This window comes from Chelmon rostratus, chromosome 13 (genome assembly GCF_017976325.1).
Source record: "Chelmon rostratus isolate fCheRos1 chromosome 13, fCheRos1.pri, whole genome shotgun sequence".
Lineage (NCBI taxonomy): Eukaryota > Metazoa > Chordata > Actinopteri > Chaetodontiformes > Chaetodontidae > Chelmon > Chelmon rostratus.
In genome coordinates, this window is record NC_055670.1 from 2,304,644 (window position 1) to 2,323,364 (window position 18,721).

General features: G+C 40.2%; 1 protein-coding gene across 1 annotated transcript in view; it reads right to left on the bottom strand.

Annotated features, from left to right (window-relative positions):
- man1a2 (mannosidase, alpha, class 1A, member 2) overlaps nucleotides 1–18,721 on the bottom strand; it is a 131,899-nt gene that overhangs the window by 67,565 nt on the left and 45,613 nt on the right. Inside the window, exon 5 of the mRNA XM_041951161.1 lies at nucleotides 1,253–1,371. Within this exon, the coding sequence (XP_041807095.1) occupies nucleotides 1,253–1,371 (119 nt within the window). The remainder of the gene's footprint in view (nucleotides 1–1,252; nucleotides 1,372–18,721) is intronic.

An 18,721-nucleotide genomic window follows, 5' to 3' on the forward strand; every position in this document is an offset into this window, starting at 1 on the left:
GCTGATTCTGGTTAAACAAAAAGGATCTTGCTGTTAACAAAAAGGTCTGTTTCTGTAGGGATCTTTCCAATATGCTGCCACACAATTAGAATAACAATCTGAGCCTGTCAGTGGCAACACACTTTTAGTGGACGTACACTGACCAGGTGCAAACACATGGAGGGAGATTTCATGTCCCCGGCTAATGGGAGAAACTTGGGTCAGATACAATCTGTTTATGAACCCTATTTTCTCATTCCCTTGTGTGCAAGTATAATGTTTTTCATGGGTCCGGTATTGAGGAAAGGATCCCTGCAGAGATATATCTTTTTGTTAAAGAACAAGATCCTTTCTGTCCAACCAGAAACGGCCACTGCATCCCTCTCGCCAAAGCCACCAGACTATCATCATAAAACACACTTAATCCAAACTCTACAGAAACAAAAACAACTTCTTTGTTCTTCTTTCTACTGTTCCAACAATCACCACCAACTCTGGAGTGGATAAAAAATACTCTATTATTTATATATATACAATTCACCAAATTGAGAGAGGAGTGAGAGAGGTCGGGTATCAGAGAAGCAGCGGAGGAAACAGTGTGTAGAGCCAGAATATTTTCACATCCAACTGGAGAATACATTTCATCGACATTATGACCGGAGAGTTTTAAATATGCTGGACCTATTAAAAAATAAATAAATAAGCTAAGTACTAGACAACGGAAATTCTGGTTTTGTAAGATCATGCAGTGCATTCAGCGCAACCGCAAGAAAGCAAAATGAATGAATATCCCTAATGAAAAGTCCTAAAGTACTGACAAAATGAGGAAGGTGTGAAAGGGCCCTAAATTGTATAAACTCCTAATTTCTGTAATATGATTATTTCTCTCTCAGTGAATGCTCAGAGCTGATTAACAAGTCACAACTCTCATCAGAGAGGGTAGACTATCAAAGTGATTAATCAAGCATTTGCCTTTTGACCTTGATAAGCTATTAGGATTTCTTTTGTCAAAGTGTGTTTTCACACCAGGAGCAGGTAATCAAACTATGAAGTGTTCCATCCTTAGCAAGGTTCATTTAACCAAGCAACAACAATGCCACTCAAATGCGAGTCTCTGCCCTTTTCCAAACTCTAGTGCAGTTTGGCCAGAGTGGGGAGATACAGTATTTAGACCATCAACAGAACAGAATCTCAAATGTGAAGACTACCTAAGCATGTCATTCTTCAACTGACGCTCCACTCATGTTTCATGAATATGAAAGGAGGTACACACCACACCAAAGTCCAGATTCTGTTCGATCCACTCCTGGCCCTCCTTGAACTCCTCGTGCAGACCCATGATGTAGAGGGTGTCTAAGGCATCCACAATGGTCGCCCCAAGTTGGGAATTGCCTGCATGAGACACATGGTAAAACAAATTGGAAAATCAGGTTCATTTGTCCAGTCACATACTCACAAATTTTCTTGATAAAAAACGTTGCACCTCAGGGAATTCTGAGTGGAAAACTAAACAAAAACACAATGAGCCTAGTTGATTGCATTGAAAAATAAGAAATTGCTCAGATGAATTTTAATATAAGCAATTAAAACAACATGTCCATCCACACATCCATGCAAACACAGTTCATTTCTCGCCTCAGAGATAAGAAATCAAGCTTATTATAGAGAAGAGGTAAAATATCAAAGCTGCCACATCATCAAAAAATAATCATTCGCCTCATTTACTCGATAGTCATGGTTTGGATATCATGGACATTATGGCTTCTATAGTGTTGTGATTCTGCACCCCACATTAAATATCGGACCAGAGATTTCAGACAGTATACGTACAGTAACTGCTGCACCATTATCATTGATCAACCACATAATAAACCCCAGCAAATACATTATGCATATTTTGTGCTCCACTGAATTAAACTGTTATTGCCCCTTTAAGGAAGCTGCAACTCAAGTGCTGTTGGTTCTGCTCATTGCTGTATTTTCACTCGTGTTGATCATTGTACTATCACTAATGCAGAGGTCAGCGACTCTCTAACTACAGCCGTTATCTCCAAATAATGCACAGCCATTACGGCGCTTTTTATATCCTACAGGCTTTGAGGATACTGTCACAAACACATCCCCTGTCCTTTGGCCTGGGCAGTTCTTGAAATCTGTATTGTTTTCGACTGTCTTTTTATTATGGTGATGGCCAATCGCTGGAAATACAATATAGGGAACATGAATCGTTTCATCCTGCTGTATTAATATGTTTGTCATATGTATACCTTTGTTCTGATCATCATTATTGTCCTCTTTCTCTACAGTGAAGGATATCTGAATGTTTTTGTTTTCGTGTTAGCGTTAACACCATTGTGGCAGATTGTGATGTCATTGCATGCAGATGAGTTCTGACCAGTAGTCACTGTGTCACAATGTTGCATTGCACTACATGTAAATGTCTCCACATAAAACAAAACAGCATATTTTAAAGAAGGATGAAGGAGTTACAGCAAATTCACGAAAATCTCCTTATCAATATGTAAAACTATGCAGCAAGGTGTTGAGATCATCAGATTATCTTGTTGTCCCTCACCAACTGCTCGCTGCATTTGGTTCTCTTCAGTGCACACACACTTACAACATATTTCAGTGGTAAACGTCAGTGGCATCGCCCTTTAAACCCTTCCTCATTTCATATCAGCTACTGCGTGTGCTGCTGGAATCCCTGAGTCTCCCGCCATCCCCTCTTATCTATGCCTCCATTCAAAAGGAGAGTGTCTGGCTTCACGCAGGAACTGCAGTGTTATTATCATTATAGACAGGAACCTCTAAATCACTCTAAAAATACACTGCAGTCAGGCAGGCAGAGCTGATAGCAAGTTGCCCTGGCTGCCTGCCGGATCTTGACAGATTGGCCCGACTGTTGGCGGAGCAGAGCCCCTCTGCCGCTCCACACAACCCCCATCCCCCTCCCTTCTGTCACTCTCATCACCTACAGGTACGCTTTAGGCAGTCGTAGCAATGTGACACCGTTGAGGCAAAGATAGAGGCCTGTCAAAGTTCTTGAGTCAGAGAATATTCCTTTGATGTCAAGGCTTTGTGTAACAGCTCCTGGATGCATCTCCCTGTGTGTTCACAACAATGATATACCACAGCAAATAACCCTGTCACGGCTGTGAATAAAATGAAAAAGGTGACACTGACATTATGTAATTTAGGAACATATTCCCTTTTAAAATTCTAAGTGGTATTGTTTTAGAAGCCCTTATCATCACTCCTCAAAGCTCTACTAGTACATTTCTGCCATCACACAGCCTTAAGAGCATAACTGACGCCATAAACAACACTGGACGTAGATCTGTTCTCTCTTGTCAAGGCTGAGATCACATCACATCAAATTCTGATGCACATTTTACGAATGGAGTGCTCCCTTACTTGCACCATATGCATCGCACACAGAACATTACTAGGATGTTTTGTGACTGCGTACAGTACAGTATGATCCAAAGATGCATTATTTTATCACTCATCATCTACATACATGCTGATATCTGTTGGTTGAAGTTTATATTCAAAACATTCTTTTGTTTTGAAGTTTTTTCAACTGATCAGGCCTCCAACATGAACCTAGCAATCCTATAAATGATATAATGATTCTAAATGTCCAACTGATCATTAGGATTAGCTGTACAGATATAAATATAGTATCATATATAGTGGCCTCAGATGAGCATTTCCCTTTGCTGTGCTGATATAGACATGATGACAACAATGCTACTGTTCTATCTGCATTAAACAGTACATTGTTCAGTTGAATTTACATTAAGTTTTGGAGCTGTATTAAAATGTTTTCCATGGGAAAGGGGCACCCCTGGTCAGATGTCTGTTACTTTGCATAGCTAAGCAAGTAAAATATGACTTCCAAAAAGCACAAATTTAAAGATGATACATTTCTTCAGCATTTCAAGCAATATTACTTTTTATTTCCATCTTTTACAGTTCCAAAAAAACAAAATATTCTGCCTAAAGCAAAAGTTTGGGCACCCTGCATGGGCAGTACTTTGCAACACCCCTTTGGCAAATATCCCAGCTTGTAAGCTTTTTGAAGCCAGATAAGAGTCTTTCAGTTGTTGTTTGTAGGATTTTCGGCCATTCTTCCTTGCAAAAGGTTTCTAGTTCTGTGAGATTCTTGGGCTGTCTTGCATGCACTGCTCTTTTGAGGTCTATCTACAGATTTTCTATGATGTTAACATCGGGGGACTGTGAGGGCCACTACAAAACCTTTAGCTTGTGCCTGTTGAGATGTGTTGAGGATCATTACCCTGTTGGAGAAGCCATCCTCTTTTCATCTGCAGCTTTTAATGGACAGTGATGCTTGATGGCAGAATTTTCTCATCTTGAGCTCCACTATTCTTGTTAGCTTTGAAATTTGCATCACCTGGCCTTTGTTAATGATGATTGTACATGATGATTAAGGTTTGAGACCTTTGTTAAAGTTATCTGAGAGCTTAAATCTCTTGGGGCGCCCACATTTTTACATTTTTACTCCTTTCCTTTTTTTCCAGTTTGAAATTGGACAAAACAAAAATAATACACTGCCTAAAATGCTTAAGAGTTTGATCTTTGTTTGATCTTTCACTTCTTGACTTTTGGACATCAGTCTAGTTTCTGGCCACTAAACTATTCACATGTCCAATATTACATCTAATAGCCATCCCTATAGATAACTGCAACTTGCATTACTTTTATTGGCATGCTATGAGGGAATTTAACTGCAACATTGATTTACTATGATTTCATTAAAATAATCATTAATGTAAAGAACAATATTCTATGTAACATGTTAAACACAGTTTTCAACTTCTTTAATAAAACTATTTTGAAAGGTATGCATTGTCATCAAACATGTCCACAAACGTTCTCAACCAATTTAAGATTGTAGTTCAGCTTACTTTTAATATTTTCCACATCCATCAGTAACAAATTATCCAGTGGCACCTGATTATAATTCATCCAATTTATCACCCTTCTCAATTTGTGAATTCAGCGTAAAGGTCAAAGCAAAAGAGAATTGAAATTTGCAGTTTGCTAATGTTTCTCTGATTCTATGTGGGATTTGTTTTCCCAGCCTTGAGAAGTTCGGCTCACTTTCATGTTTCAATATAACCTTGTGATCACACCTGAGTAGTCTCCCCTCTCCATCTCCTTCCTGCTCCATCACACCCTCCGCCTTTCATCTGCCCCTCCTTCTTATACCCAACCATCTGTTTATTCTCATTCATCACCGTCTTGCTGTGTTTTTCCTAATCTTTCCGTGATCGCTCCATTCAAACCCTGTTGCGTGAACACTCCTTACACCCTTCAGTAGGCGCATTTCTCTGTCGCCAATTTGCTTCCGTTGATCATTCCCCCCTGCTGAATCTCTTCTTTTCCCCGCTAATCTGGCTCGACCCTGCCTTTACCTGTCGTCAGTCCTCACATCTGGCCTTGTATTGTCTGTTGCTGTTAGTTTGTACCATCCTCCAAGCATTTTAGGGCTGCACGGCTTTTCATACAATGCCAACTAATTCAAATGAAGCTGAACTGGCACTTCCAAAAGGTAGGTTTAGGGCTGCCAGGCACTGCTTATCTGAGACAAATTGGCCAGGATGAGGTTTATTTATTTGGGGAATTATCTCCACGGCCTCATTCACAAACAAAGCCAGTCTCGACTGAAAGCTCTAGCACACTTACTCAATCTAACTCTCTTCCTCTCTTAACACACATACATGTACTCCTCTTATGCTTTGATTCAATTCACACCACACACCTTTCTATCTCACCTGAACTCTCACAGTCTTCAAATCCCTTCTCTCCATCTATTACAATCTCACACAGGCCTTTCTCCTTCTCCTCTCTCTCTCTCTCTCTCTCTCTCTCTCTCTCTCTCTCTCTCTCTCTCTCTCTCTCTCTCTCTCTCTCTCTCTCTCTCTCTCTCTCTCTCTCTCTCTCTCTCTCTCTCTCTCTCTCAAACAACGGCCATCTCGGCCTTGGTCCCTGTGCCAGTTTTATTAGTTGACAGGTTTCTGAGCTCTTCGGCATTAATTCACGAGGCGGGAAAACGTGATGTCATTATTGTCCTTCTCTCTGTCTTGTAAACTGTCTGCTGTGGAAGAGTATGAGATGATGGAGAGCTAAGGCGTGTTTGTGTGTGTGTCAGGGAGGGGGTGGGGTATGTATCTTGTGCATATTTGTGAGCCTGTGTGTGTGTGTGTGTGTGTGTGTGTGTGTGTGTGTGTGTGTGTGTGTGTGTGTGTGTTTTAGCCATCTGTAAGAAAACAAATTCAGCCAACTATACTAATCACTATACTAATCATTTGATATATGGCAGGGCAGGGTGTTCAACACATCAACATTTCTTCACTGAACGTGCTTTGAGTGCAGCTATTTACAAGAGACTGAGACCACACATAAAACTACACAGATAAAGAAACTGCTCCAATTCAAAGTTAATGTGCAGTACAGTGAATGACACAGGGCAACAAAGACTGGGTTTTCAGGATGTGCTGTTCAAGCTCTTTTGAAGAAGTACAAAGAAACAGGCGACGTTGAGGTACATAGACGCAGTGGTCAAGGAAGCCAAGGAAACTTACAAGCTTCGAAATCGGAAGATGTCCAGCAGTGCCATCAGCTCAGAACTGGCAGAAACCAGTGGGAACAAGGTACACCCATCTACTGTCCAGAGAAGTCTGCCCAGAAGTGGTCTTCATGGGAGAGTTGCAGCCAAAAAGCCATACCTCCGACATGGAAACAAGGCCAAGCAACTCAACTATGCACAAAAACATAGGAACTGGGGTGTAGAAAAATGATGGCAGGTGCTCTGGACTGATGAGTCAAAATTTGAAATATTTGGCTGTAGCAGTAGGCAGTTTGTTCACTGAAGGGATGGAGAGCAGTACAATAATGAGTGTCTGCACACAACGGTAAAGAATGGTGGAGGTTCCTTGCAAGTTTGGGGCTGCATTTGGAGAGTTGGAGATTTGGTCATGATTAATGGTGTTCTTAATGCTGAGAAGTACAGGCAGACACTTATCCATCATGCAATACCATCAGGGAGGCGTGCGATCGCCCCCAAAATTATTCTGCAGCAGGACAACGACTCCAAACATACAGCCAATGTCATTAAGAACTATCTTCAGCGCAAAGAAGAACAATAAGTCCTGAAGGTGATGGTATGGCCCCCACAAAGCCCTGATCCCAACATCATCAAGTCTGTCTGGGATTACATGAAGCGGCACAAGGATTTGAGGAAGCCTACATCCACAGAAGATCTGTGGTTAGTTTTGAAGGCAAAGGGTGGTCACACCAAATACTGACTTGATTTAGATTTGTCTTCTGTTCATTCACTGCATTTTGTTAATTGATGAAAATAAACACTTCCATTTTTGAAAGCATTCTTATTTACAGTATTTTTTCACACCTGGCTAAAACTTTTGCACAGTACTGTGTGTGTGTGTGTGTACATACACACACACACACACACACACACACACACACACACACACACTCTCTCTCATGGATTGGAACGTTCTAATGAGTTAATACCAATGTCTAGTCTCAGTTTCATATGGATAGATTCATTGTAAATATGTTTAATGAAAAAAAAAACAGGTTCATTATTACTTCCCTAACTGTCAGTTGGGTTCGTATATAAAACAGCTTTGTTCTCAAAATCACAAAGATTAATCATCATTATTTGTACCCATGGAAACAACTTTTATCTAAAAAGTGAAGATTACAATGTTGTTCTTTCGTATTCAGCCCCAGCCTTTTAGCCTCTGTTCTACCAGATTCGCCTCTTGTCTGATTAAGGCATAGTTACACTGTCACAGCCTGCTACACTATTCCGTGGAAACTGTATTGCAGGCCTCAACCCCATCTTCTCCTCTGTTTCTCCAGGTCCACCGTGGCATTTCAGCCCGTCCAGCATGAGTCCAGCAGCAATAAACAAAGCCGACCCCAGACCAATTAAGACCAGTCTGGCTGGCAGTGGAAAACTGGTTACCAATTTATTTTGCACCAGACCGAAACATCTGCTGTCTTCTGTTTTCTGCCTCAGAGGGTTACTGGTCCCAACCTGAATGGCCGTCTCCAGGCCAGGTGCCAAAGGGCCTCAGTCTGCACTGGTTAGTCATTTTGTGACATTCCCTTTTCTGTCTAAAGAAAGGGAAATATAGCTTCTCAGCAAACTGTAGCTTGTGGTAAAGCTAAGTATAAGGAATATACGCCTATAATTCAGCTGAAGCATCAAAGAACTACTTCAACTGAGTTCTGAATTTCAGTGCCACATTTGGCAGACCTACATTGTATACAATACTGTATGTTCAACTAAATGCTAGTGCGACAGGCCAAGCCGGGATTAGACTGAATCGCACTGCATGAATCCACAGGCTGTATGGACTGTGGGTAAATCCCTATAATGCTCATACAAAATTTCTACAGGGAAGCATATAGTTACAGCATTCACTGTATAGTCTACATTGAATACAGTAATGTAATAAACCTGGTGGCACTGCTGTCCCAGAGACAAAAGCAGGCAGCATCATATCCTCTAATTCATCACGAGTATGGGTGATGATGTGGAGGAGGAGGACTTTAATGCGCTCACACCTTAGCAACAGAAAGCAAATCCTTCCATACAGCAGTACACACAAGGTCGTCTGACTGGCATATTCAGGACTCTGATCACAACTAAATACATAGAAAAATGTTAAGAATCAACCAAAAGCCAAGCTGCAAAACAGATTACTGTTGTAGTCTTGCAGTGTGAGGGCAGATTGATCAGGTGTTCTTCCTCATAACTTCCCCAAATTCCTCTCTCTCCTCTCCCTCAGGTATTTGGCATCTTGCCACCTTCATTGCTGGTGTTCCTGTTCCCTCTCTATCTGCCTCTCTCACAATCTGGTTGGTGTCACCATCTCCTCCATTATTCTGTTTAACCACAGTGAATCTTGAACGCAAGGTTCTAAAATGTTCACATATTAATGACAAATACATTTTTTTAAAAAGGTATTTACATCTGATTCAACACAGCAATGAACACCCCACCTCTTATTCCATGGCTCTTCTTAAAGCAGTCAGAAGAAAGCTCACTAAATTACAATGTAGGAGTAATCTTGCAGTTAAAATGATAAAACATTGCATAAGAAGCAACTCAATCTAGCAGGATATAATGTGTAAACACTGTATATACTCAATTGCTACATATACACTATGCAACAAATACGGAAACCACAACATGACTTGAAATAAATGTCACCCAGCTATATTGTTGAATTTCCACAGTGGTGACATAAACATGTGGTTGGTAGGAGTATCAACCAGGTGAACAGGGGAACCACCAGCTCCCAACAGCTTCAGAGTTATACAGAGCTGCATTGTGGGCAATGGTTCCAAAGTGACTCATTCAATTATTCCGTGGCACTATTTTGTAGGCTTCAGCTTTAATCATCATCTGTTCAAATAACTGACAGACAATAAAAAAACTAAAGCCTGTGGGTATGAATTTACACGGTGATGTTTTTCATGAAACTTGCCCCTTTTTTTACTCTGTTTGAAGGGCTTATGCACATTCCTGCTGGACTCAGCAGCAGGCAAATCCTCCTGTTTCCTGCTGTCCAATTTGGCACCAGCAGCCCTGCTGAAAGTTTAATCTGAAAGGAAAGAAGGGAGTGAGGGAGGGCCAAGTCGAAGAGTTGTGAAGAAAATTTGACGTCTTGTTGGGAGCAGAATTCAATTCTCTCCTCAGTCTGTTTTGTGCCAAACAAAGTCTACAAAGCTATAAATAATGTAGGAGGCTCACACATCCAAACTGGAGGTATAGTAATTACAGCTCGAGCAGACCAGGTCTGAACTGGGCTTAAAGGGTTCAGATAACATAAAAAATACCAGAAAAAGGAAATAACCATATTTGTGTCAGAGGACATGAGTATAATTTGTCTATTGGCATGCCACATTTAGACATGTTCTATGTGTTCAAATTTTCATTATGACAAACAATACCTGATGGATCCTGGATATTGACAATGCAGGTGTCTCTACATTGCTTCACCATGTGATCATACTAGGCTGCAACGATTAGTCGACGTAATCGACCCCGACCTAAACTTTCCAAAGTTTGAACATTTCACAGAAAATAATCCAGCGAAACAATTCTGTGAAGCTCAACTATCATTTCATGGCAGCACAACGGCGATGCACGAACACCTTAAATGCCGACACGTTGCCGAGTAGATTTTTATTTTTTATTATTCAATTACATTATCACGACCTGGCTCATAGGCCATGACAAAAAATGGTGAGACAGGTTTGTAGTAGAGGTTAGCAAATTTCTTTAAATCATAAAGCAACTAGACAATGCTAACTGGTTAATTAACCGTCCGCCTATGATGCACGTACATAATAGTTTGTGTCATATGTCTATCAGTCGGAAGCTTGCTGAGGGAACGCTAGGTCACTTACGTTAATGCGTATTTTACAGCAGAAATCAATGAATCACAGGCGAAGCTGCTTTGACATACTTAATTTCAGCCCCTGTCGACACTAGCGTTTAGACTGAATTGTAAACATCTTTCACTTATCAGCTGTGTGATGTGGAGCATATTAATTCCATATTTAAGATGTAAAAAATCAGATAATTTGTTTCAGGTATTTTAACTGCCAACTGTCAAAATGGATGTTTTGTTTTATTTTTTTTTTACTTTTATGGACTTAATTGATTTACGTAAAAGCAACTTATTATTGTCTCTTCAACCCGCAAGGCTGGTTAACTGCAGCTTTTTTGAGTTAGAGATTTTTTGTTTACTACCACTTGCACTTTAAGTTTGTATTATTTAATTAATTTATTTTTTGTTGTGGTCACAGTGATATTATATGTTCAAAAATATATCAGCTGTTACAGATACATGTTTTATGTGTCATTATTTTAATATATTTGTTTAAAAACCTATGCTGTTAGAGTATAACAGGGTAACTTTCACAGGTGTGAAGGTTTATTAAGTTAGCCCAAAGCCCAAAATAGGTGTTTGTAAACAAAGAAGATAATTGTGACTAATCGTGACTAATCGAAAGATAATCAATAGATCAGTCGACAACAAAAATAATCATTAGTTACAGCCCTAGATCATACTAGGGCAAACAAGCAGTACCCTGCAACACAGAAACAGTGCTGCTCCTTTATTCCCATGTCTTCTAGATGGACCATCAATTTGTGAGGATACTGACATTCTGCATGGGACCTGTAACCTTTTTCTCCTTTAGTCACTTCAGCATCATTACACTGGACTAAGTTATCATAACATTAAGTGTGTGGCCTTTAAAAACATTTTTGAGTTTCAAACCAACTCACAGATTTAACATTATTAGCTAGTTACAACATCAGTTCCAAAAAAGTGGGACGCTGTGTAAAACAGAAAACAGAATGTGATCATTTTCTAATCCTTTTTGAAATCTACTCAATTAAAAACAGCACAAAGACAATATATTTACTGTTTGACCTCATCAACTTCATTGATTGTTGTAAATATCTGCTGATTCTGAATGTGATGCAGCAACATGTTTCAAACAAGTTGGGACAGGAGCAACCAAAGACTGTGAAAGATGTGGAACGCTCCAAAAACACCTGTTTGAATCATTCCACAGGTAAACAGGTTGGTTGGTAACAGGTGATAGTATCATGATGGGGTATGAAAGGAGCATCCTGGAAAGACTCAGTCGCTCACAAGCGAGGATGAAGGAGGGTCACCACTTTGTGAACACATGACTGTATAGAGGACGTTACTACATGAGCTCAGGAGTACTTTATAAAACCACTGTCAGTTAAGAATAGTTTGCAAATCATTATGGTCTGCTTTGTTTACATTTTATTAAGTATCCCAACTTTTTTGGAATCAGGGTTGTAGATACAGCGAATAAAATCTACCAAGTCATAATAATAACAATAATAATAATAATAATAATAATAATAATCAGAACCATGATTACAAATCAATAACAAGGTCACATCTCACTTATGCCAATTGCCTTAGAGGGCTTCACAATCAACATACATTAAGGACACATAGGACATCCTTCTTAGACCCTTGATTTGGGAAAACCCTCCATTACAGACAGACATGCAATAAATGTAAAAGCTGATATGTCAATATATAGCATTATCACTGTCAACTCCATTCATGCAGTGCTTGATCAGAAAGCTGGGCAACACTAACTCTTCCCCTCCTTTTCCCTCTCTCATATAGAAAGCAGCATTGGGCCCTCAGGCAATCATTTTAAAGTGATCATCAGTGAAACCTCTTATCCCACTCCACCCCTCCTACAGCCACAGTCATGCAGACATCCAAGCCTACACATCAGGTTGAGATGGAAAAGAAAGGGCAAAAAGCTTTGTGTGAGGTCCTTTCAACCGTGTCATTGTTTTCACTTTAGCAGCATGTCGCTTTGCATCTCATCCAACGAGGGAAATAACCAGCGGAAAGCAATTTCACCATTAGTTGAGAAAATGGACATTTGTATAATAGGTGATTTTAATCGGGGGGCTGACGAGGGAGCTGTGGCTATGAGTTCATGAATATGAAAGAGATTAGGAAATGTTCCTGGTGTGAAGTTAAGCTTCATCAAGCCAACATCCCTGAAGGTTGTTGGAAAAAGAATCATTTTAACCCTAAATAGATCAAGATGACCGATTTTGTTGGAAGGTAGGCCGAAGCCTACAGTTTGTTTTTTGCAAACATAGTAGTAGTATACAAGACCACTGGAACTACTCACAACAGGCACAAATACATGCTGTCAACTTTAAACATTCAGTGGCCTTCAAATAAACAAAAATGTATCCAACAGCAAACTGCTTCCTGGTTAAGTCAGGTGACATAGCCACAGTGGACCTGGACAATGACTTTGGAGGCAAATGTCTTGAATGCATTGGATGCTGTGTCATATGACTTCTTCTATGTCCTGTTTTTTTAAAACTCAATTTGTGTAAAAATAACATTAGGAGCTTGGTCCTTACGGGAATCAACTGATAAACAATGTATACATTAATGGAACTGTAAGATGCTTTGGATAAACTCAAACAGCAGACAGTATGCTGTATTCATAAACTTGGAAAAAGGATTCTTAATTTCAGGTGATTATACAACAATGAAAACATAGTCATGAATACTGTATTCAATTTCTGGAAACAGATCCCTCTAAATCATGGCTCTATAGCTACACATAAATGTGTCATTTCTGTTTCACTGGTCTTCACCCATGGGTACACTGTCATGCTGCTACACAACTCTTTTCCGGGAAGCAACGCTCTGTTTTTCCCTGGGATCCTCTTATGTGAAGACCTGACCTAGATGTTGGTTATCACTGTATCCACATGAACCCTGCAGCAATATTGTAAGAATGAATATCCCATTGCTCTACAGAAGATTATACTCCTCAGTGTATATTGATTAGAAAAGCTGGAAATATAAGTGGAATAGATGTAGCATTGTGGTTTTATGGGATTCTGAATGAGAATTGGATGAGAACATTATTCCAAGCAGCATCTATATTGAACTGCTTCCACTGATCACCAGTGAAAGTTTTGTGGGTGATCAGAAAGAGATTAATTCTTGCTTTAAAAAATAATGGCTCGTGGCAATAATGAGCAACAGATCAATTCAGCTCTGATCCAACATGGTGACTTTTAAACTGTGTGTAAGCTGAGAGGGACCAGGTGTCCAAACTTCATCGCCTCTAATCCTGACAGGCCTCAAGCAGCTGCATCCCTGAGGCAGTCTGTGATATCATGGACTGTGAGCATGTCCAACTGGCATGTGGATGAGTCGTCAGAGATTCTCCACGTGCAAATTCAGATTATAATCATCAGACAGCAAGCTTTGGGGGAAACCAATAAAGCAGTAACAGTCACTAGGCCAAGCAGGCAGGGCAGGCCTTAGACTCGCCAATGGATTTCCTTGTGTGCAGACAAGATTAAATTAAATGACTCCTATAAGGTCACTAAAAGCCACAAATGTAATCTAGAGAGAGAAGCAACTCAGGAAACTGACGACATTCCTGACCCCCTATTGCTGGCTGAAAAATATTCAGTTATCCTCCAACCACTAAAGAATAATTTGTTGAGACAAAATCCTGGTTTCCCTACTACAGTACCAAGCAAGTTTCTCTCTCTCTCATACCGTTGAAATGCTCTTTTGTATATTTGTTTGTTAAGTTTGGCTATATTTAGGCCTGCAAATAATGATTACTGTCATTACCAATTAAACAATGAATGTTTTCAATCAATTAATCCTTGAGTCACATTGAGACTTCAAAATAATGAAAATGCCCTTCAAGATTTTCCAGAACAAAAGGTGAGGTCTCGTGTTGTCTGAGGGCAATACCACAAGTATTCAACAATGATACAAAACAGAGAAGAGCAGCGAATCCTCACACTTGAGAAGCCAGACAAAGCAAAGGCTTTTGCTTAAATGATTTATCAATGATCAAAATTGCCATCATTTAATAATCAGTTGATCAATTACTATTTGAGGCATGAGACATGCCTCATTCAACTTCAGAATATATCCAGAATCACCTCTGTCTGGCCTTAAAAAGGCGATTCACACGTTATTGCATCTCACCTAAACTAGTCTGAAAATGGGAGGAACACTGGGTTTGTAAACTACTCAGACCACAGAGGGACGGGGTGTGGACTCACACTGCAGTGACCTGTCTCCCCTGAGAGCATTTTCCAGCAAACAATGAGGAGCCTGTTCAAAAATCACAGCTCGTGTTGTCCATCTACGATAAATACGGCCACTTCAGCTGCTGGTGAAGCCCAGCCTTTACTTTGACTGACCCACGACCTCAGCAAGGATCAACTGCTTTCAGGCTGGATCAATGATGGCTGATGTTCCTCATACAATTACCCATGGGTATTATTACAGTGTGTGTGTGTGTGTCTGTCAAACAGAGTTAAGATGAGAGAGATAAATAGACTTGTCTGTCAACAGGCTAAATGCTAAAGACAGTTACTATGATCAAAGTCACAAGACACACAAAAAAAGAGTGAGGTAACTGGCTATATGTGGTGTTTAGTTCTATCTTATTAGGGCTGCAACCAATGATTAGTTTAATTTTGGATTAGTCTGATTATTTTCTCCATTAGTCTATTAAATGTCAAAAAGTACTGGAAAATGGGCAACATAACTTAGTAGAACCCAAAGGGACATGTTCAAATTGTTTAATTTTTCAGAACAACAGAACAACAATCCAAAACCCAAAGACATTTCATGTATTATCATACATGACAAAGAATATCTGCAAATCCCCAACTTTGAGAAGATGAAAAATCACGTAACAATTAATTGAATATTAAAATAGTTGCCGATTCATTTTCTACCACTGGACTAACTGTTGTCGGGCTTTAGGTTATACAGTAGAATATTCAGAAGAAGTGCGGTGCTATGTCACTACTTCACAGTATATGCCACCCTTTCCACAGTGGTGTTTTGTTTTTGTTTTTTACATCATGAACATGATGCATTATGAAATCAGTGATTCTTCATTTAAAAAGACAGATTCAGCTTCATTCTAAAAATGACTGACTGCAAGTACAGAACAATATCTAAGAACCACTTTTGGCTTCATGGAAGTTCCTTCTTTGAAATGTCATCTCATCCATCCGAACAGTTTAAAATGAGCATAAGTTGTTGGATCTTAATCAGCATGGAGTGTGTGAGTGTGTGTTGTGTGTAAGAGAGAGAGTTGAAGGTAGTGCTGGCTGTGCCTGACACAGTTTGAACCCTGCTTTTCTTAACCCAGCTTGAACTGTTTCTTTTACAAGGCCATGCGCTATCCTTGCATGAACTGCTTACCCTCGAGACAAAGGCTGTGTTTGTATCTGTGCTCGAAATCAGCTCTACTCATTCTCCACAGAGGAGAAGAAAAAAGAAAAAAAAAGACAAACAGGGCCAGGCAGTGAACTCAAGGTTATCTGAGCCTGGTGCCACAATGAGAGCCCCAGTTGTTACCATTCTGGCCTCCTCTTCTCTCTGGACAGATTAAGGCTGAGCTGTAAGGCGAAGGAGCGAGCACACACAGCTTTAGCCTTTGTCGCTTCTAACATGGAAGACATTCTTACTAGAGGCAAACTTCAAAATAAAATAAAAAGGCCAAAGCCTAATTTTGTTAAATACGTTCACTTTTTTACAAAATGAATATTACTTCTATGAGCCTACATAAGTGTGAACAGACTCCTAATTAACATGCAAAATCCAGAACAATAGCTAGATACTTGATTAGAAAATGCTCTCTGACCTCCACCAAGGAGGCAGGCAGTGCTCAATACAAACCCACAGTTCAACCACCAATGAATGAGTCCTGATCTCAACTGAAAAGTCCTCTTCAAGATCCCAGGAAACAAACAAAAATACTAAATCAACAGTTGGCCAACAAAAATAAACCAAAGTGATGCCTCTTGCATCTAGTATAGAAGCTTTAAAATTCTCCAACAACTCCAGAGTTGCCTCCTGTAGTTCGGCCAGTGGGCTGCTGTCGGCTCCAGGGAATATTCAGCCTGGGAGCTGAGCGGTTTGATGAAGTTGGAGAATAATCCCATTCTGTAGAATGGGTGAACTGTGAAATACAGACTTTTTGGCTTGTTGTCAAGGGTAGGCAAGATAATTGACAATCACTCTCAGGATGGACTGAACCTCGTCCACTAGTGAATAACTCCAGACGCATTCATTTTCTGAATTCATTACCATTCAGCGTGCTGATTGGAAGCTTTGGTGGGCCTGATGAGGCTCCGAGGCAGCCAGTTGACGATCACTGCAGCAGGGATTACTTTAAATGACACAACATCAAAGTGCTTTAAATGCACAATTCGCAGTCGATCAGCAATCCCTGTTTCCATCTAATCACACTGCCCGTATCAATGTGCCTGTGTGCCCCTTTGGTACGACCTGCCTATGCTCCTAATTGTTACAGCAACAAGAGTCTACTACATCTCTAATACATTGCTTTCTCTTTTCTGTGCTACTCTCTCTATCAAGAAACACACACACAAACACACACACAGGCAAGTTCTGTAGGAGGACAGGATACGCCTCATCAATAATGGAAGTGTATTTTGTGAAGAGTGTGAGGGCTGATTCTTTGCCTTGTGTCTCGCTTACTGTGTTTACTGGCCACCCTGTGACTAATAACCTGCTGCTACGCAGTCTCAACCATTACAAGGAGGCAGGAGACACACTGAGACATTGAGAAAAACACAAAGACAGGCTACAGATGAACAGTCAGACACACAAGAGCACCAACAAATGAAAACGCACACAAATAGCATCTATATACCATTTAGCAGCAACTAATAAAATAACAGAGGTGCCTCCGGCCAATTTGCCAGACGGAGCACTTCAATTTGACAAAAAAGCCTCATAAGCATGGATCCTCAAGACTGCGCGCGCACGCACGCACGCACACACACACATATCCGGGAACCTAAGGCACAAACACATAAGCAGAAAGCCAAGAAAACACAAAACCCAGACTGGCAACTCATGACCACTCAGATAAACAAGCATAAAGCAGCATCTTCACATACATACATTCACACTGAGCAAAGACCAGTATGTGGATACACAGTATATGCAGTGTGTTTATAAGCACCACCAGTAAAATTTCACATGATCATAAATATCCTCTGCCATCTTGTTGAGGTTTAGTCCCTCCAAGGTTGTTATTACCTGTTACAAACGTAATGACCAAAGTGACCGACATGACAAAACTGAATGACGCACTGAAATGCAGACGGATTTGGTTTTTTGGTGTTTTCAGTTGAGCTAAACCAGAGAATATTCTGTTAAAACAGGTCAGTCAACTCTGTCAAGTTTGCTGGAAGTGATGTAATATAGCCCTGGTGGGTTTTATGTGGAGTGGGCAGTGCATTGCACTCAGTATAAAAAAATACCCTTTTAAATGCTACATGGCTTGTCAGCAACCAGCCATATGGCAACTTATGAGACAATTTGGCCTTATGTGCTCTGATTAATTTGGCATGCAGCTAACACACCAGTCATAATTTTGTTTAAATGAAAACTTAACTCCTGGCATTTGCTCCTCACCACTGTTCTGGAGGAAGGAAATAACAGGAGTAACAGGCGAACCAGCTTTTAAAGTGACATATTTTCTTTTTAAATAAGTGATATGCAGTAGATCTAATCTATTCGGAGACTGGCTGATGTAGATTTGAAACGGTAACAGAGAAATATTCTTCAACAAGTCTACATTGGCATTTGAGCAAAGAAAGTTGAAAGTGTTGAATTTGAGAACAGAATTTGGTGTGGCGGTAGGTGGTAAAATGAGTGTTTAATTGGGTTAAACACTCATTCTACCACCTACCACCACACAAAACTGCTCACCAGGAAAAGTCTTTTTTAATATTATCTTTCTAAGACCGGGACGATAGAGTGTTGATCTCTAGATATTGTCACACAGTATTTATCCACTATGAAAGCTACAAGATCGCAGAAGAAGGCTGTTATTTCCAGACAAGGGAAGACAGTATAGTAGCAGTGTAGGCCAAGGAGTGTAGTGAGGAGTGTGATTCCGAAAGAGATCGGGATCATGAATAAAAACAGAATGCCATCATTTGCAAACAGTTCTATGAAGTGTTCCAGAGCTCATACCCACAGTTTACACATGGTGTGTGAGACTAAAAAGTCAGTAACACTGTTCTGGGAGTGTTTTG